The 22,058-nt window shown below is 42.3% G+C and overlaps 1 protein-coding gene across 3 annotated transcripts in view; it reads left to right on the forward strand.

Annotated features, from left to right (window-relative positions):
- Positions 1-22,058, forward strand: part of grik4 (glutamate receptor, ionotropic, kainate 4) — a 321,139-nt gene that overhangs the window by 210,000 nt on the left and 89,081 nt on the right. For all 3 annotated transcript variants that reach the window (XM_052467210.1, XM_052467212.1, XM_052467211.1), the window contains one exon: positions 9,823-9,876. In XM_052467210.1, the coding sequence (XP_052323170.1) occupies positions 9,823-9,876 (54 nt within the window). The remainder of the gene's footprint in view (positions 1-9,822; positions 9,877-22,058) is intronic.

A 22,058-nucleotide genomic window follows, 5' to 3' on the forward strand; every position in this document is an offset into this window, starting at 1 on the left:
ATAAGACCCGGGGTTAGAGGGGGTATAATAAATGTTTTTCAACATTTGCTCTGTCATCCTTCTTGCCTCTCTGAGGTACAATAACGTTAATGAGCCACTTTCAAATAACGACAACATTTCATTTTTGGGATTTTTATTTTCAAGAAAACATTATGTATTACGTATACAGACAATTCAGAATTCGTTGCAGGATACATGTCCCAGTTTTCTCAATGATCACATCATGCAAAACCTTGTATATTTGGTTTAGATTAACAGGTCTGTGTCGCTGAATTTTTACAACACACACATCCGCTATAAAAGTATATAAACAACAAATATGATACATGTTACAATTAAAGGGTGTTTCAAACAAATAAAGTAAAATCTAAAAAGGTTGTTTCTAGTTCTTCAGAATCACCACCAAGCCGGGATACCATTTGTGTCCATTGTAGACACTCGCCCGCATGTCGTACATGATTCATGATTTGTTCCATTTTCAGCACACGCTCTACATTAGTCCCTGAATTGTGGGTTGTGTAGAACGATACATTGTTCACTTTATTTTCAATCATTTGATGCATAACATTTGTAAGATCTCTCAAAAGAAAAAATGTATTTATTCTCTCTAACATCGTATACACATAGTTACCCATTGCTTTACATCTAAATAACAAAAATATCACTCGGCCTCTTGGGGTTTATTGAGACAGAAAGTCATCACATCAGCCACCGCAGCCTCCCTGTATTTGTTATCGTCCACCAGGGTGTGTCGGATTTCTTTGAGTTTCTCGTGAATGTAGATCTCCTCCTTCAGTTCATGTAGGAATACCTCGTTTACCCCGTAAACTCTGGGGATAGACTGCACAAGGCCCATAGAGTCCAGGGCTCTGACCAGCGATGGTATAAACCTGCAGGACCAAAGTCTTTTCACCAGCGCCTCAAAATGGTTGAAAAAGTAGTATCTTGGGGGGTCGTATAGGCATGGATGCCTGCGCTGGCTGGGGTGATTGATCTCACAACCGATGCATTTTTCTTGTATATATTCTCCAATCACCACGTCTAAAAGCGTGGCTACAGAGGCCTTGATGGTGTCCACCCCATCAAACACGTCCTCAGGCTGTGTACATGTAGGGGGTGTCGCGGGTCTTGCCAGGGGGGAGTAGAATGTTGGGCTGCGAGGCATACAATCCTTAGGGTCGGGCCCCCATGACGTTTCGGAGTCCTGGTATGCGGTAGGAATATCCATGGTTAATGCGTAAGTGAAGAACTGTAGGTTTTAAGGACCCTCCTTTTATTGTTGAACCAGCCCTCGGGGTATCTGGGCGTGGTTAACGCAGCCGCATACTTAGTTTTCTTCGTGGGGTGACCCTTCTGACGATGCACCTTCTTGGGGCTCCTTTGAATTATAATCCTCAGGATTGGTATATATTATGCACTTCTTTAGCCGAACAGTGCTCTGTCGCTGTTGGCTCTGTACAAACAGAGCGTCCAACAACTCCAACATTTTCAATTCCATTAAATCCCAACTTTGAAAAGGAATAAGCGTGCGCAACCGAAAATCACCGACCAAGCCTCCATCACGAATGTTTTGGTTGCGGATTTCCTCGGTGCTGATATAGAACTCCACGCAGCCACATGGAAGTCCATTCTTTCTCTGTATTTTCACCCTGTGAAATACTCTTCCTGAGGAGTCAGGGGTACCTTCCCAACGGGTCTCGTAGCCTGTGAACAAGCTATACCCCTTGGTGATACGTCTCAGTTCGGGACACAAAACCTGGCGAAAAACTGTCCAGTCTTCAACCCCATAGTCCACTCCTAATGTCTGGTCGGTATATTCTTCTCCTTCGGCTACCGTATAGAGGTTCAATCAAACAGATTGCTTTGGCCTGTATTGCTGTCCATTAGACATCAGCACTTCATCTTTCAGCGCAGTTGCGGGCGGTATCTGGGTTCTATACACACTTAGAAACCACTTTTTTGGAGCATCGTATATTGCGGCAGTATACTTTGCCCTTTCTCTATGTTTCAGCCGCGGTCCTGCTTCCGTTGTTACAGTCATCACAGCTTTGCCACTGATCGCAAAATCCATGTTTTATAACCTGTTAAGTCTACCCCCTACTTTTTCGAACATTCTGTTAAAAATCGTGCAACATTTCAGCGCCCTGCTACTCATGCCAGGAATATAGTATATGCATATGATTAGTATGTGTGGATAGAAAACACTCAGACGTTTCTAAAACTGGTTAAATCACGGCTGTGACTATAACAGAACGTGCGTTTCATCGAAAAGCGCAGGAAAATCTGATCACTGAAAACTGGAAAATATATCAATGTGCCACTTGAATGTGTTGTTGAACAGAAACCAAATTACCTGGAGCCGAGGTTGCAATACCTACAGCTTCCACACGATGTCAACAGTCTTGTCATTTGCCTAGGATGTTTTTTCTTGGTCAAACGGACAAGAGACAGCCCATTTCTTCCGGTCTCCGACCGGATATTTTGGTTGAGATTTATCCGGACATTATTTCAAGGCGTACAGCTATAGAATATACATCGCCTAGTGATCAATTTGATCGATTATTAACGTTTACTAATACCTAAAGTTGCATTACAAAAGTATTTCGAAGTCTTTTGTGAAAGTTTATCATCTACTTTTTTAATTTGAAAAAATGACGATGCGTTATAAAACAGTGTTTTTTTCCTTGATCACACAGTCTTCATAGATCGATATCTAGGCTATATATGGACCGATTTAATCGAAAAAAAGACCCAATAGTGATGTTTATGGGACATCTAGGAGTGCCAACAAAGAAGATGGTCAGAGGTAATGAATGTTTTATATTTTATTTCTGCATTTTGTGTAGCGCCGACTATGCTAATTATTTTGTTTACGTCCCCTGCGGGTCTTTAGGGGTGTCGCATGCTATCAGATAATAGCTTCTCATGCTTTCGCCGAAAAGCATTTTAAAAATCTGACTTGTTGGCTGGATTCACAACGAGTGTAGCTTTAATTCAAAGTACCCCGAATGTGTGTTTTAATGAACGTTTGAGTTTTAACGAGTGCTATTAGCATTTAGCGTAGCGCATTTGCATTTCCAGATGTCTAACGCATGCGTCCGGGGTCGACTCAAGAGGTTAAAAATCGTGTTTACTGTTCTGGGATCTCACGCCTTGTTCTGGACATTTATAATGCGTATGCCATAGCCAATACCCCAGGACATTCCTGCTTCATCAATAACAACCCTAAGGGCAATAAAACTGGGGGGTGGGGGCCATATACGTTCAGGGGTATTCGCCATTGAAGCGACTCTTAGGGCCATCAGATCATTTCGTCCGCAGACCAGCTCTTCCAACGCATATCCGGGTAGACTTGAAGCACTCAGGGCCTGTTCAATTTGACACAGCGGGAGTCTTATTTTAAGCCATTCTCTCATCCTTAGCGCTGGAGAAAAACTCCCGGGTTCAGCCCGATAAAGGGGTTTGGGGCCGCTGTCTGTGAATATCTTAACCGTAGATTCCTCAGGTTGGAATATGTAAGACATATGTCCCTCACTTGTACCCAAAACTCCTTTAAAACATTCTGGAGCCTCACGCAAAACATCCTCCAGGCTTTTGTCATTGGGTTCATGACTTGAGCTGCAGAGCACCCCGAGAATTGGCCTAGGAGACATATTTTTTATGTTTAATATTCTGGCCTTTATTTTAAAAATCGCAGGCCTTGTTCCGGACATTTATAATGCGTATGCCACAGCCAATACCCCGGACATTCCTGCTTCATCAGATAACAACCATAAGGGCAATAAAACTGGGGGTGGGGCCATACACGTTCAAAAGTTCAAACACTGAACCCCCCCAGTTCAACCAGGCCCCTAGACATCAATCAGCATGACTACTTCAAAGGATGCAATATAGATATAAAATAACACACACCCTCTAACAAGTGACCACAGGACCAGGATGGCCTGGCAGGAGGCCCATATTTGGACATGTACACGTCATCATGGACACATAAATCAATAACTTTGACCCGTGCCGTCTACTTTATTCTCTCTTGCTACCCTAATATTCTCTCAGTTCATCACAATTGTGTGAGACACAACGGTGTCTCCTAACCAGCCTTGGGCCCCCAGTTGGCCTGAAGGTTATCTTAAGAGCGGGTGAGGTGCGGGTGAGGTGGCAATGACGGGACTGGCTTCCTCTCTCACATCAAAACATACCTGCAGACGAGACACAGATGGATAGAGAGAGAGCATGATTAAGCCTTGATTTTTTTATTCTAACACGGTCAGTCATCTTAATCAGTGAAATGCAAAACTGACCTTGGATCATTAACTCTGGGACTAATACATCTCTGTCTGTATTTCAATGTAAAGAATCTCTTGAATAATACTTCCTGTTGACCCGACCAAGTGACATCTCACCTATGATCATGCTCTGCCCTCTGTGTCAGCCAGTTCAGATGCGGGAGGCCTTCACCAAAACAGCTGATATACCCTAGAGGATTTAGGGAGAAGGGGGAGAGGGATGAAGTGAAGAAGAGAGACTTATTGTGTGTGTGTGTGTGGTTTCACCTGTTGTCCACACTAAGTGGCTACAGAGTACTTTATGCTGAAAAACAGACACACGAGGACAAACAATAGAAGACCATGTCAAAAGATTCTGTATGTGACGCAGACACCTATCAGAGTGTACCTGAAACATTTAGATATAGAGGGCTATGTGTCTCACCACTTGGTTAGTGCAAGGCCAAACCCCCAGGGAAATCATGACTTGGCAGCAACAGATAGTCCAGTGAAAATGGCAGTGTTTATGTGGTGTAAATCTGAAAATTAGCAGCTGACATCTGAAGTTTTTTAAAATGAATGCATGTGAGACAGGTTCCATGTACAACAAGACAGGCAGAGATGGAGAAAAAGGACACGGAACAGTTTAATTACCTCTGGTTATGGACACTTTTGCCAGAAAAGCTTTCACAGCCTTGTTCCTTGGGCAGTGAACATATGACAGTATCAGATACAGCTCGCTCTCTGAAAGTAAAGGAAATAGCTCATTTTTTTAATAGATATGAAAACAACTGTTCAGTCGAAAGCAGCAGATGTCATTTCTAGGATACGTCACTACAGCCCAGTGCTGCTTACCTGAGATGCCATCATCACTACAGCCCAGTGCTGCTTACCTGAGATGCCATCATCACTACAGCCCAGTGCTGCTTACCTGAGATGCCATCATCACTACAGCCCAGTGCTGCTTACCTGAGATGCCATCATCACTACAGCCCAGTGCTGCTTACCTGAGATGCCATCATCACTACAGCCCAGTGCTGCTTACCTGAGATGCATCATCATCTGCTTACCTGAGATCACTACAGCCCAGTGCTGCTTACCTGAGATGCCATCATCACTACAGCCCAGTGCTGCTTACCTGAGATGCCATCATCACTACAGCCCAGTGCTGCTTACCTGAGATGCCATCATCACTACAGCCCAGTGCTGCTTACCTGAGATGCCACCTTCGTAGGTGTCCGTTTTGACTTCCTTTGTGTCGGAAAAAAGTTGCTTTCAGATCAATTATTTTTGACTGAAAATAAAAAAGGTTTTGCTCTCGACAAAAAGACACAAATACCTCCATAGCAAATAACAATTTGCCTGTGAATAACCACACCTTCATACAAACGTGCTACTGTATGCAGAATTCTTGACGCAGAACCAAATTCTTGACCCGCTGCCATATCCTGCCAGCATGACCACAAGCGAGCCATTCAAGAGCTGAATGATGACGTGTGGAAGAGGGAAAGGAATGAGATGGGAACAGTAATTTGTTGCAAGTTGGAGAGGAGGGCTAATAGCTGAACAACAATTCAACCTTTACTAAAGAATAGTCTTAATAGACGAGCTAGGTGTGAACCCCCCTATTGCAGACCAGATTTGCCCTAACGACCAAGGGGTAGCTTGCTACTCAATGTGATAAAGTCATGACTTTTCAAATAAGTTACCTTACACGTTATATTGGCTAACAATTTGTTAGCTACGCTGTCCTTATGAACCACATAGCATATCATGACAGCAGTATGTACCGGTATGTTAGTTAGCTACCTACGGTTAGTAGTTCTACATCAAACTTGCCAGTTTATTAACTATAGGCTATCTAACTACCCAACATTTATTGACTTGTTTATTCTCGTCATTCTTAGCTTAGCTAAATGGTGTAGTCGTTGTGCTTTCTCAATGGACATTCGGGTGCTTTCGTATTCTACCAAAAAAAATAGAATATAAACAAATATATATGTAGAAAAACCCTTGAATGAGAAGGAGTTCTAAAACTTTTGAACGGTAATGTATATATACAGTTGATGTCGGAAGTTTACATACTATAGTTTTAGTCAGTTAGGACATCTACTTTGTGCACGGCACAAGAAATGTCTCCAACAATTGTTTACAGACAGATGATTTCACTTATAATTCACTGTATCACAATTCCAGTGGGTCAGAAGTTTACATACACTAAGTTGACTGTGCCTTTAAACAGCTTGGAAAATTCCAGAAAATGATGTCATGGCTTTAGAAGCTTCTGATAGGCTAATTGACATCATTTGAGTCAATTGGAGGTGTATCTGAGCATGTATTTCAAGGCCTACCTTCAAACAGTGCTTTTTTGCTTGACATCATGGGAAATCAAACTATATATTTTTTTGTAGACCTCCACAAGTCTGGTTCATCTTTGGGAGCAATTTCCAAACAACTGAAGGTACCACATTCATCTGTACAAACAATAGTACGCAAGTATTAACACCATGGGACCAAGCAGCCATCATACCGCTCAGGAAGGAGACGCGTTCTGTCTCCTAGAGATGAACGTACTTTGGTGCGAAAAGTGCAAATCAATCCCAGAACAACACAGCAAAGGACCTTGTGAAGATGCTGGAGGAAACGGGTACAAAAGTATCTATATCCACAGAGTCCTGTATTGACATAACCTGAAAGGCCGCCCAGCAAGGAAGAAGCCACTGCTCCAAAACCGCCATAAAAAAGCCAGACTAAGGTTTGCAACTGCACATGGAGAAATGTCCTCTGGTCTGATAAAAAAAAAATAGAACTGTTTGACCATAATGACCATTGTTATGTTTGGAGGAAAAAGGGGGAGGCTTAATTGCCAAAGAACACCATCCCAACCGTGAAGCACGGGGGTGGCAGCATCATGTTGTGGAGATGCTTTGCTGCAGGAGGGACTGGTGCACTTCACAAAATAGATGGCAGCATGAGGGAGGAAGATTATGTGGATATATTGAAGCAACATCTCAAGACATCAATCAGGAAGTTAAAGCTTGGTCGCAAATGGGTCTTCCAAATGGACAATGATCCCGAGCATACTTCCAAAGTTGTGGCAAAATGGCTGAAGGACAACAAAGTCAAGGTATTGGAGTGGCCATCACAAAGCCCTGACCTCAATCATATAGAACATTTTTGGGCAGAACTGAAAAGGTGTGTGCGAGCAAGGAGGCCTACCAAACTGACTCGGTTACACCAGCTCTGTGGGAAGCTTGTGGAAGGCTACCCGAAATGTTTGCCCCAAGTTAAACAATGTAAAGGCAATGCCACCAAATACTAATTGAGTGTATGTAAACTCCTGACACACTGGGAATGGGATGAAATAAATAAAAGCTGAAATAAATAATTCTACTATTATTCTGACATTTCGCATTCTTACAATAAAGTGGTGATCCTAACTGACCTAAAACAGGGAATTTTTACAAGGAACTGTAAAAAGCTGAGTTTAAATGTATTTGGCTAAGGTGTATGTAAACTTCCGACTTCAACTGTATATATATATATATATATGTGTATATGCGTTTATGTATGTGTATGTATGTATAAGTACTGTATGTATGTTACATACACATACAGTACATACATGCATACACATATAAATGCATACATATACACCTACAAAATATACACTTACATATATATAAATACATATACATACATATGTACATATCTTTAAAAATATATTTCCTTTATTACCCTCCAACCCTACCACCCCTCCCCAAATTGGAGCAAACGAGTCTCATTGTTACTACAGATTATAGATTGAAAATATTTTTGTTGTTGTTGCTAAAAGTATTGTTATATTATTGATTGATTGAGTATGACTTTTCATATCACCCAGTAGTGCTATCTGCAGTGTTCGCTCAGGTAAATATTGCGATTGTTCAGCCATTCCTGGACCTGTGACCAAAAACCTGCAACGTGTGGACAGTACCAAAACAAATGATCTAAGGATTCTGTCGGGGAACACATTGTTTGGGATTTTTCCGCCACAAACATCTACCTGTTTGAATCATATTGGTTTTTGCTGTAAGGCCTCTTTCGATAAATACATTTTTATACCAGAAGAACCAGTGGTTCTTGGGAACGTGAGTTTGTACCCCTGAGGTAGAGGTAGAGAATCCAACAAGGTCTCACAGTCGCACATCAGAATTAGACGTTCATCCATGTTTCTGAAACGTACAATTTTTAAGTTGTTCCAATTGTCAATTTTAGAAGTGTTCGGGGTTAAGTTTCCAGTAGGCATTAACTCCAAATTCTTAAATTAAGAGTGAAGGTTTGGGATAGGATGAAAATGAAAACAAAACAACTTTCTATCACCGGATTTGAACTTGCAACCTTTGGAATAAGATGCCCATCCACCATCCCCTTCCACATCTCACATCTCACAACGTCCTCAGACATGGATGGGCGTTGAATATTGACTTGCATCATGGGGGACCTGGCTGAGAGAATCTTCTAGGTGAAATGTGTGTGGGTGGTTGAACAGAGACATACTGTAGCTTCCATCGAATGAGATCCAGGAGTCAACCAGTCAAACCTATTGACCTAACAGATTTCCCTTGATATACTGTACTCTATGAAATATGTTTATTTTTTATTTTTTAGATGTATGTCAGACTAAGTCAGACTGGGCTGATTGGAAAACACGTTTTTAAAAATATTTTTGCGTTGCACCATTATTCCACAGTTCACATTGGTGTCAACAAATTTGGTGGAACAGTTTATACCAAAATAAATATACTCAAAGAAGCTCAACTGTAGAAAGTTCACCGTGTCCTTCAAAACCAGTGCTTGCTGGTGAGGCTTTGATGTGATCAAATCCTAATGTATTGAGCAGCATACTAAAATATTGTATTACTAATTGCTCCGAAGAGAGCCCGTCATTAGATAAGAATATGTCATGTCTTATCAAGATGTGGGCGGATTTGATCTGCCGCTGTGTAATCGAGCAGGAGACTGCAGAGTATCTCTCTCTCTCTCTCTCTCTCTCTCTATATATATATATATAGAAAATATTAAGAACACCTTCTCTTTCCATAACGTAGACTGACTATGTAATTCCAGGTGAAAACTATGATCCCTTATTGATCCACTTCAATCGGTGTAGAAAAGGCGAGGAGACAAAAAAGAAGGATCTTTAAGCCTTGAGACAATTGGGACATGGATTGTGTAGGTGCGCCATTTAGAGGGTGGATGGGCAAGACAAAAGATTGAAGTGCATTTGAAAGGGCCATGATAGTAGGTGCCAGGTGCACCGGTTTATGTCAAGAACTGTAATGCTGCTGGGATTTTCACGCTCAACAGTTTCCCGTGTGTATCAAGAATGGCCCACCACCCTGTGGAATGCATTCGACACCTTGTAGAGTCCATGCCCTGACGAATCGAGGCTGTTCTGGGAGCTAAAGGGGGTCCTAATGTTTTGTACACTCTGTGTATATCTCCTTCTCTATATATATACCTATTTTTCTCCTTATCCTTATCTCTCTCTCCCCCCTCTCTCTCTTTCTTCCAGGCGTCGGAGCTGGGCATGCTTTCCGTCTACTACACCTACATCTTCACCTCGCTGGTAAGGAGATGGAGCCTGCTGCTGCTACTCGCTAATGGAAATTGATGATGTTGGTAACACTTTGCACTAATGGTCCTGTAGAGATGATTCATATCGGCCTGATTGATGACTCATTAATGTCCTGCTGGAGCCCATGTTTTCCTCTCACCCAGTTGCTCGGATCCCCATGTCTTTTTGTGCCACTGGGTGCTAGGGGGCAAGAGAGGGGGGGGGGATCGTTGTGGAGAGTGATGACCCACGCCCTCCATTTCCTAAAGAGAGAGAGCGATTGCTCAACAAAGCATCATACAGCACCATCCCCACAGGAAGAAGAGAGCACTCGTTCTTTATGTAATTTTCTTTCAACGTTCAGTTAATCACCACTTTCCGAGCCTCGTCCCCAACGTCGCAGTATTCCCTCGAAATGACACACACACACACACGCACTGCTCGGCTAATTCTCCTCAACTAATGTCCGCTTTTGATTATGCCTATTTTCAACATGTAAAGAATACTGTTCGCTATACTTCCAACTTATCAGGGCAGGAAGTCAGATCACTTTATACTGCTCCGAAACAGAGGAGTGTATTGTGGAGGGTCTTTCTTCGGCAGGTAGAGGGAGTAATTACACATTCCGTTCATGTTGAGGGTGGGGAGAATGGGTGAGTCCAGGAAGTCCCTCCCTATTTCAGTCAGTTTTCTTCCAGTTGGTTCCTAATAAACACGACCCTGGTGTGTAACATAGGTGTCAGTGCACCGTGCCTGTGATGGCAGGCAGAATGCCTGTGGGGCACTGTAAGAAATTAAATCCCATGTCCCCGATAGTGCAGCAGCCCAATTTGTGTTTCAGCTGGGGGAGTAGACATTTGTCATTTGTCACTAGCTGTCAGATGTCGTGATAGGACAATTTTGTGATCAGCCGCTCCAGAGGATGAGCGATAGTCACTCTTCACATCCTCTGTGTTATAACCCTCTATATGCAGTATCGTCTGTCTCTCTTTCTTTCTCTCTGTCTGTCTCTGTCTGTCTGTCTGTCTGTCTGTCTCTCTCTCTGTCTCTGTCTGTCTCTCACTCTCTCTCTCGCTCTGTCTGTCTGTCTGTCTGTCTGTCTGTCTGTCTGTCTGTCTCTCTGTCTCTCTGTCTCTCTGTCTCTCTGTCTCTCTGTCTCTGTGTCTCTCTGTCTCTCTGTCTCTCTGTCTCTCTGTCTCTCTGTCTCTCTCTGTCTCTCTCTGTCTCTCTCTCTGTCTCTGTCTGTCTCTGTCTCTCTCTCTGTCTGTCTCTGTCTGTCTCTGTCTCTCTCTCTGTCTGTCTCTGTCTGTCTCTCACTCTCTCTCTGTCTGTCTGTCTGTCTCTCTCTCTCTCTCTCTCTCTCTCTCTCTCTCTCTCTCTCTGTCTGTCACTCTCTCTCTCTCGCATCCCTGACTGTCACCTCCACCTGCATTGATCTGTCTGGGAAGCTGGAATGTATTTAAATTGGAATGTGTGCTAGGTAATCCAGAGATTTTAACAGATACAGTGGGCCTCGTTTGGATGCAACACATTTGTAAGTGTAATTACTGAAGCTGTGAATAGTTTTTCATTAATTGACCACGGTATTCAAAAAGTAACATTATATCGTAGGTATGATCAAATCCTGGAATGCCGTCATCCAAATTTTTACTTGAACTTGATCGTAATCCACACTTTAGATGTATCTGTTGCACTAACAATTAGACTACGTGTATTCCTAATTGAAAAGTAATAGAGTACTGAAAATAGCACAATGAGCAATCTCTGTCTGAATAATCTGCTACATACAGTACCAGTCAAAAGTTTGGACACACCTACTCAATCAATGTTTTTTCTTTCTTTTTACTATTTTCTACATTGTAGAATAATTGTGAAGACATCATAACTATGAAATAACACATGTGGAATCATGTAGTAACCCAAAAAATGTTAAACAAATCCAAATATATTTTATATTTGAGATTGCTGAAAGTAGCCACCCCTTTACCTTGATGACAGCTTTGCACACTCTTGGCATTCTCTCAACCAGCTTCAGGGGTAGTTACCTGGAATACATTTCAATTAACAGGTGTGCCTTGTTAAAAGTACATTTGTGGAATTTCTTTCCTTCTTAATGTCTTTGAGCCAATCAGTTGTGTTGTGCCAAGGTGGGAGTGGTATACAGAAGATAGCCCTATTTGGTAAAAGACCAAGTCCATATTATGGAAAGAACAGCTCAAATAAGCAAAGAGAGATGACAGTGCATCATTATTTTAAGACATAAAGGTCAGTCAATCCGGAAAATGTCAAGAACTTTGAAAGTTTCTTCAGGTGCAGTCGCAAAAACCATCAAGCGTTATGATGAAACAGGCTCTCATGAGGACCACCACAGGAATGGAAGACCCAGAGTTACCTCTGCTGCAGAGGATAAGTTCATTAGAGTTACCAGGCTCAGAAATTACAGAGGAGACTGCGTGAATTAGGCCTTCATGGTCAAATTGCTGCAAAGAAACCCCTACTAAAGGACACCAATAAGAATAAGAGACTTGCTTGGGCCAAGAAACATGAGCATTGGACCTTAGACTGGTGTAAATTTGTCCTTTGGTCTGATGAGTCAAAATTTGAGATTGTTGTTTCCAACCGCTGTGTCTTTGTGAGACACAGAATAGGTGAACAGATGATCTCAGCATGTGTGGTTCCCACCGTGAAGCATGGAGGTGGAGGTGTGATGGTGTAGGGGTGCTTTTCTGGTGACTCTGTAAGTGATGTATTTATAATTCAAGGCACACTTAACCAGCATGGCTACCACAGCATTCTGCAGCGATACGCCATCCCATCTGGTTTGCGCTTAGTGGGACTATCATGTGTTTTTTAACAGGACTATGACCCAATACACCTCCAGGCAGTGTAAGGGCTTTTTGACCAATAAGAAAAGTATTGGAGCGCTGCATCAGATGAGCTGCCCTCCACAATCCCTTGACCTCAACCCAATTGAGATGGTTTGGGATGAGTTGGACCACAGAGTGATGTGGGATCTTGTTCTAGACTATTGGAAAAGCATTCCAGGTGAAGCTGGTTGAGAGAATGCATGTGCAAAGGGTGGCTTATTTTAACAATCTAAACTATGAAACATATTTTGATTTGTTTAACACTTTTTGGGGTTACTACATGATTCCATATGTGTTATTTCACAGTTTGGATGTTTTCACTAGCAATAAATAGAAACCCTTAAATGAGTAGGTGTGTCCAAACTTTTGACTGGTACTGTACATACAGTGCATTCGGAAAGCACTCTTTTTCCACATTTTGTTCTTTTTTGTTTAATTGAACCTTTATTTAACTAGGCAAGTCAGTTAAGAACAAATTATTATTTACAATGACAGCCTACACCAGACAAACGACACTGGGCCAATTGTGCGCTGCCCTATGGGACTCCCAATCACGGCCGGTTGTGATACAGCCTGGATTCGAACCAGGGTGTCTGTAGTGATGCCTCGAGCACTGAGATGCAGTGACTTAGACCTCTGCACCACTCGGGAGCCCAATTTGAATCTAAAATGTATTAAATATTTTTTTTTCCATTGACAATCGACACACTATATTCATAATGACAAAGCAAAAACAGGTATTTAGAAATGTTTGCTAATTAAAAAAATATGACATTTACATAAGTATACAGACCATTTACTCAGTACTTTGTTGAAGCACCTTTGGCAGCGATAATAGCCTTAAGTCTTCTTGGGTATGACACTACATGCTTGGCACACCTGTATAAAAGACCAAGTCCATATTATGGAAAGAACAGCTCAAATAAGAAACGACAGTTCATCATTACTTTAAGACGTGAAAGTCAGTCAATCTGGAAAATGTCAAGAACTTTTAAAGTTTCCTCAAGTGCAGTCGCAAAAACCATCAAACGCTATGATGAAACTGACTCTATACATATGCATATATGAATCAGCTCCTTACAGAAGTGGAGTTACAGTTAAATGGAGTTCAGTTGGCTAGTTTTAATGGTAAGTGAACAGAGAACAGCTGTACTTGTCTCTAATTGCCCAATGTGGTTTCCCGGCATGAAATGCCATCCATGGGAGCTATAGAGGGATGGTTGCTCTGTGATTTGTACTTGCAATAACTCCGAGATCATCTCGTTAAGCCTCGCGGCGGTCGCTGACGGTTAACCCGGGAAGTGACTCTTTGTAATTGTCTGATTCGTCTCCAAGCACAACGCTGAGACGTAGAGATACGGTTTTCAGGAGAGAGATACAGATTAGGTTTAATGTACATGCACAGTACTCACGTCCATTGCCAATATGTGACCTCAGATTGTGACTCATTTGATTTGTCCCGTTAGAATGTGTTTTTGTTGACATTGCGCATCGAAATGCCAATGTGAGGTGACGGGGAATCATCAGCCAACACATTGTACAATTAAAAAATGTTCATTCATCTCGGTTTTAATATTAAGAGCTACCATGCAGAACATGAATCAACCATTTATAGTTCTAGCAATGATCGTTTTCATTCACTTCAACTCATTCGCATTCATAATCTTAAGGAGGATCATGCCGAATGTTTATCTATGTAACACAGTAGGCGTGTAACCTTCCCACGAGGCTGTGTGTAGAGTACCAGAATATGAGACATAATACCCATAAAACCTAGCAGTCAAACAGGAATATGGTTCCAATTGTTTTTCCATATTTCATTTTTCCAATAGGGGATTCAAAAAACAAACACTTAAAATAAGGGCCATGTTTTGTGTAGGCTTACCCTGGATTGACGTTTTGATAACCGTGTAAATCTCTCTAGGACAAGTTGACTTTTATCAATATACCTGCCTGCATTTACAATACAAAAATGAAATGCTAATTAGCTGCTAATGTGTCTATCATAAAGAACTACAAATACCATCATGATCTGGATGAGACTGTTGAATCGAGGCAAAGGTTAAAAAAATCACTGGATTAACTATATATACAGTACCAGTCAAAGGTTTGGACACATCTACTCATTCCAGGGTTTTTCTCTATTTGTACTATTTTCTACATTGAAGAATAATAGTGAAGACATCGAAACTATGAAATAACACATATGGAATCATCATTTGAAATTCTTCAAAGTAGCCACCCTTTGCCTCGATGACAGCTTGCACACTCTTGGCATTCTCAAAACAAGCTTCTTGAGGTAGTCCCCTGGAATGCATTTAAATTAAACAGGTGTGCCTTGTTAAAAGTTATTTTGTGGAATTTCTTTCCTTCATAAGGCGTCTGAGCCAATCAGTTGTGTTGTGATAAGATAGGGCAGGTACACAGAAGAAAGCCCTATTTGGTAAAATACCAAGTCCGTATTATGGCAAGAACAGCTGAAATAAGCAAAGAGAAACGACAATTACTTTTAGACATGAAGGTTAGTCAATCTGGAAAGTTTCTTAAAGTGCAGTCGCAAAAACCATCAAGTGCTATGATGAAACTGTCTCTCATGAGGACCATAACAGGAAAGGAAGACCCAGAGTTACCTCTGCTTCATTAGAGTTAACTGCACCTCAGACACATTTCAACAACTGTTCAGAGGAGATTGCGTGAATCAGGCCTTCATGGTCCAAGAAACATGTACTAAAGGACACCAATAAGGAGAATAGACTTGCTTGGACCAAGAAACATGAGCAATGGACATTAGACCGGTCCAAATTTGACATATTTTTGTTCAACCGTCTTTGTGAGACGCAGAGTTGGTGAATGGATGATCTTCGCATGTGTGGTTTCCACCGTGAAGCATGGAGGAGGAGGTGTGATGGTGCGGGGTGCTTTGCTGGTGACACTGTCTGTGATTTATTTAGAATTCAAGGCACACTTAACCAGCATGGCTACCACAGCATTCTTCAGTGATACCATCTGGTTTGCGCTCAGTGGGATTATAATTCGTTTTTAACAGGACAACGACCCAAAACACACCCTTACAGGCTGTATACGGGCTATTTGACCAAGAAGTAGAGTGATGGAGTGCTACACAGATGACCTGGCCTCCACAATCACCTGACCTCAACCCAATTGAGGTTTGGGATGAGTCGGACCGCAGAGTGAAGGAAAAGCAGCCAACAAGTGCTCAGCAAATATGGGAACTCCTTTAAGACGGTTGGAAAAGCATTTCTCATGAAGCCGTTTGAGGGAATGCCAAGAGTGTGCAAAGCTCTCGTCAAGGCAAAGTGTGGCTACTTTGAAGAAACTCAAATCTAAAATATATTTTGATTGTTGAACACTTTTTTGGTTACGACATGATTCATAGTTTCATAGTTTTGATGTCTTCACTATTATTCTACAATGTAGAAAATAGTACAAAATAAAGAAAAACCCTAGGGTAGGTGTGTTCAAACTTTTGACTGGTGCTGTATATATATATATTTTTTTTTAATCTAATGTTGTAATGAATAAATTGGCAACATTTCTTTAAATGGACAATTTTGTGAACTGTCTTGGACAAGTTTTAAATTGACACAATACCTGTTAGCAAAGGTGTCAGCTAGAGGTGACATGTCGGATCTTGCAGGAATTTTTCGTTTTTCATTGTCTGCTTTGATGCTAATTAGCATTTTAGAATCTGAGAGTAAATAGAGCCGAATATATTGATAAAACTCACCTTGTCTGAGAGAAATGTACATGTTTATCAAAACATCACGCCAGGGTAAGCCTACACAAAACACAGCCTTTTATTTTAAGTGTTTCTAAAATCCCCTATGGGAAACGTGAATGGTGGAAAAACGATTGGAACCATTTTGTGGGTGTTATAACACCTACACTGTGCTATTCCCATCAGGTATCATCCTGGCTCCCACTGCTTTACCCAGCTTGCTCCTCTCCTCCTCTGACATTCCCATACATCTGCAGCCGGAGAGCTATTCCTCTGCATTGGTGATTTTTGCAAGTAAATCTTGGTGGGGCAAAAAATAAAAAGAAGAAAGTGGGATGCATGCCAGCAAACCCTCTACACAACTTAACACTAAACAATACATGAATTGCGCTATAACGTTGACAAATGGTGCCAACAGACTGTTACGGCCTACATAAAGCTGTCACAATAGCAGAGTCCCAACTGCAGTCCCAACACCTGACCACTGCTACACCTGGCTATCAGTGGAGCCTTGTCTGGCAGTGAAACAGTTCATTCAGCCTCATTTCCTGCCTTTAAAAAAATCATAGCTGATATGGCTAACTTGCTTAAACAACTGTGATTTCTACTGACAATTGAGATGTACAAACTATGGCATAAGGGGACGACAAGCAGATAAGACGCAATCTGTAATTTCGATTAAGACAATGAGTGAGCTAGAATGGACATAGTCGGTTTTGAGGGTGCCTATCACGGATTGTAGCATCTCCACAGTCAGTGTTTCCGTGGAGCCGGCATTAGCTGCATCCGGTGGCGGGGGTGAATCAGGAAAGGCCGCAGGCTTGCTGCGGCCTGTTCTTGCAGACTCCGTTTCTGGCCGGGTAGACGACATTACAAACTTACATTTCTCAAACTTGATCTGAATAGTTTATGGGTCTCTTCAGATGCCTGGCCAAACAGAAATATATACCATTTTGCAAAGTTAAATATATAAATTTGGTCACTAACTCAGGAGCAATAGGGAAACGTGTTCTACATCCTTGGCTTCCAACAGCGCCCCCGGATGGAAGTAGTCAACTAGAACTATTTTTTTCAGCACTTTTGACATGTACAGCGACAGAATTCATAACATGGGCCGTTCCTACAGTGCTCTCCCTGTACACCTGTACAAGTCAGAACCGTAGGATAAAAAGGGGGAAACTAAGCAGACATTGAAAGCTCTTACAACATTAGATGATTACATTTCTCTAACACAGGTTATAGGCTACATGTGCACCACCAAGTCAGAACAGTAGGCAAAATGAAGATGGGAGAATATACCAAACTATTAGGGTGAGGCACATGGGATATTAACAGCTAACTACTTACACTTAGTATTACTTTCTTAGATACAGTATACATATCTCCCTGGCATATTACATAATTTATGCAGCAGCATACAAGACATTTTGTGCTCACTTGAACAGGTAGGTGGCACTGCGGTCCTTTGTGGGCGAATTTTGTCATCAAACTTTGTCATCAAAGTCTGGCATTCTCTGGATTTATGGTGCTTTCAAGAAACTGGGGACTCTGAAAAAACTAGGTCGAATCATGATGACGTCAGTGTTCTTCAGGTCGTAGCTCTAGAAAGTGGCCCGAGTTCCGGATTTACAATTCAAAGTTGGATGACTGTTCAAAACGCATTTTCCCAGTAGGAGCTCGTTTTTTCCAGAGTTACCAGTTGTCTTGAACTCACTGAAGTTAGATTTCTCTGTGCCGAGTTAACAGTTGTTTTGAGCACGGCTCAAGTCATGCTTCATTGACAGCATGGCCAATGTTGAATGTTTATCATTTTAAACTTGGAAAAGAGACCGTTAATCCCAGACTTGGGACCACACAGCCACTCCACTGAATAACAGGCTAACGATTGCTTTGCAATGCTTGCAGTTAGCCGCGGATTCCGTCCAAACCACTCATTGTTGAATTTGCGATTTCCAACTTGTTGTGTAATGTTTATCGCCAACGACCGCTGAGCACCGATACGTTTTATCTATAATTCTTCATTATGGGTCTTCATATGACAAGGATTAAAAATGATTTAACAGTAGATTGTCGACTTGATTCATGATGATGACCGTTAGCTAAGACTTTGAAAGTATGATGTTGACATCAGTCCAATCAAAGTGCCCAATGAACTTGAGCCTTCTTGGATGGGCACTTCTAATGTATTGTAACTCTATGGCAGCAACCAAGGGGCTTGAATTTTTTGATCTCTACCCTTAGACTCGGAAGTGAGTGATGGAACACTGAGGCAATCACGGCGCAACTAGAGAACATTACCAACATCTACACTCCGTAATTTCCGTTGGCTGCCCCACCACCACAGAAAGCACTGAGCTAGGCTGAAACACCTGCATTTTGGAGCTGCCTTACTCAACAAAGCAAAAAAAAGACCATGTTTGTATGCGGCTTTATTAACTCAATTATAAATAAAAAAATATTTAAAAAATGTAACATTGTTTGCAAACTGATATGTGGCACATATTAACGCCAAAACAACATGCAAAACAGGCACGCTGAAAATGTGGGGCTCGATGAACGACGGGTTGCCACAAGCCCTCTGACACACACTGTGACAAACGACCTGCCACGCCATTTGCGTGCCTAATTTGTTTCCTCAAATCATCTCCAGATATGGCTCATAAAAAAAAGGGGGGGCACTCGGCAAATGACTTCTAAACAGGATTCTGGTGTAATATTTATCTTGGTGTTTGTTTTGCTTTGTTTGTCTCGGGTGTTTGTTTCCAAAGTGCAGTCATTCAGAGATGCGAAAGCAGGCTGATTGATTAAGGAGTGCGCTGGAAGGAGATTGCAGCCATTCCTCTTCTTCTTCCTTCTGTCTGTCACGCCCGTGATGTTTTAGAGAATTACAGATGAGCCCCTCGTAGGACAATGGAACATAACTTACAGCCTTATTGAGAGAAACCCAATGAGCAGCATCGTCTTGTCCAACATCATATTCGTCTGTGTCATTGTGTGTGTGTGTGTGTGGGGGGGGGGGTTGTTAAGGTAAGTACCTCAATCCCCAACTGGTTGCAAATTAACTCATTAACAGCCTTTTTTTTAGCATGTGCGTGTGTGGGCATGTGAGTGTGCGTGTGTGTGTGCGCACGTGTGTTTGTGTGCGTGGACATACGCAGGGTCGTTGAAAGCCAGGGTCATTGAGTGGCAGTGCTGTGAGTAGCAGCAAATTCTATAGAAATGAAAAAGGGCAGCTAAAACTGTGGGAGAGGGATCCATGTCCACTCAAATAACATCAACCTGAGTTTTCTACATTGACTCTTAACATTTTCCTCCATGGGGTCACTTATTGAGAGAGGCTTATAGGTAAGGTTATAGGAAAGGAGCCATGGACAAGGTTAATCCAGTGGAATCTGTTCAGTCAGTAGACATGATGCTCACACGTGCAAGCACGCACGCACACACACACACACACACACACACACACACACACACACACACACACACACACACACACACACACACACACACACACACACACACACACACACACACACACACACACACACACACACATACACACACACACACACACACACTTTTACCCTCCCTCCCTTTTATCATCCCTTCTCTTTTAGTAACTTCTTGGTGTATATGTGTACACTGAGTGTACAAAGCATTAGGAACACTTTCCTATGGACTTGCACCCCCTTTTGCCTCGAGAACAGTCTCAATTCATCGGGGCATAGACGACAAGGTGTCGAAAGCGTTCCACAGGTATGCTGGTCCATGTTGACTCCAATGCTGCCCTCAGTTGTGTCAAGTTGGCTGGATGTCCTTTGGGTGGTGGACCATTCTTGATACACACAGGAAACTGTTGAGTGTTTGAAAAACCCAGCCGCGTTGCAGTTCTTGAGACACTCAAACCGGTGTACCTGGCACCTACCTATACCCCGTTAAAGGCACTTAAATCTTTTGTCTGGCCCATTCACCCTCTAAATGGCACACATGCACTATCCATGTCTCAATTGTCTCGAGGCTTAAAAATCCTTCTATAACCTGTCTCCTCCCCTTCATCTACACTGATTGAAGTGGATTTAACAGGTGACATAAATAAGGGATCATAGCTTTCATCTGGATTCCCCTGGTCAATCATGGACATTTGTACATTCAGTCAGTGTATAGATTTTTTCACTTAATGACAGGCCAGTCGATGAGGTATTACTGTCCCCGGGGCGAGGGAGATGGATGAGGGAGAATGATCATCAATGAGCAATCATTACGGGTAATACGCTTGAATGTATGCCACCCAGGGGAGAGCGATGAATTCTTTCACTGTGAATTCCTTCATTAACACATCAGCCCAGATAGCCAGCTTTTTATGAGCCGGACCATGTGTTCCCTCGCAACATTCATTTTCCTTTCCTGCCTCCAAAGGAAAGGGGCCCCGCTGTCCGGAAAGTAATGAATAATCAAGAAACAATAATTTCAGTTAACGATGCAGTCGGAATTAGTCTGGCAAGGTCGCGGAGACAGGAATTGCAGACAGGCTGCGTTAATGAGCACCTATCTCTGCTATTTGCGGTTTACAAGCCATTGTCTACTTAGTGTTAGCTGACAACGGTTTGAGCCTTAATGTAAATTCGGCACTGTCATCCAAAATAAGTGGCTTTGGGTAGCTGAATAGGAGGAGAGTCGCAGCATTTTGAGCAGCTCTCCCCTTGCAGGTTTTTTTTTCATAGCCTATACAACGGCAGAACCTGATAGAGCTTCGTCGCCTATATGTAGAGAGAATCGTCTATATTCACTTGGAAAACTCGCCCCTCTTCCCTCCCCCTTCGGTTCCCACCAGAGTAGTGTGCGTGTGCATCAGAGTGATTTTTTTTTTGCCCTCCCATCCAAACTCATCGGCGGGATTGAATAAATCACATCCGGTAATGCACAGCGCCTCGTCTTCCGTCAGCAAGATGCCTAATGTCATTTGAAGGTCAGGCGAGCAGAAGATCACTTCACTTTGAGGCCCCAGCGCACATGAGTTGGTTGACATATTATGGCCGTCACCTGGCGGGGGCCATTTTCCTCCTGTTTGATTAGTTCTTCATGTTTCATTTCCTCTCCACACACCCATGATCTCTCTTGTCTATGCCGTCATTTTCATGCATCTACACTTGAGGAAGAGCTCCCGGTGTCTCTCGCTGTCACACACACACGCATGCACGCACACACACACACACACACGTGCACAAACACACACAGAGGAGGGAGATAGCAGGGTGGCCTTGCAGCCGGGAGAAAAGGCATAATATAACAGCCAGTGGCATAATGCCATGACTCAATGTACACACACATGTGCACATGCAGAAACACACACACACCACTCTCTGTCTCTCACGCAAGCACGGACACACGGACACAAACAAACACACACTCTTCCTATCTTCCCCTCTAATGCACACACATAGTTTGTACAAATACAAGCTTGGTGGTCTTTAAAATCTATACTGTCCATAGCGGTTTCAAGAGTCGGTACTGATTATTACAGTTATATATTATATAAAAATAACACTGGTGAAACTAAACTTCTTCTGCACGGAAATTGTCTGAGAAGT

The sequence above is a fragment of the Oncorhynchus keta genome, chromosome 18, assembly GCF_023373465.1.
Source record: "Oncorhynchus keta strain PuntledgeMale-10-30-2019 chromosome 18, Oket_V2, whole genome shotgun sequence".
NCBI lineage: Eukaryota > Metazoa > Chordata > Actinopteri > Salmoniformes > Salmonidae > Oncorhynchus > Oncorhynchus keta.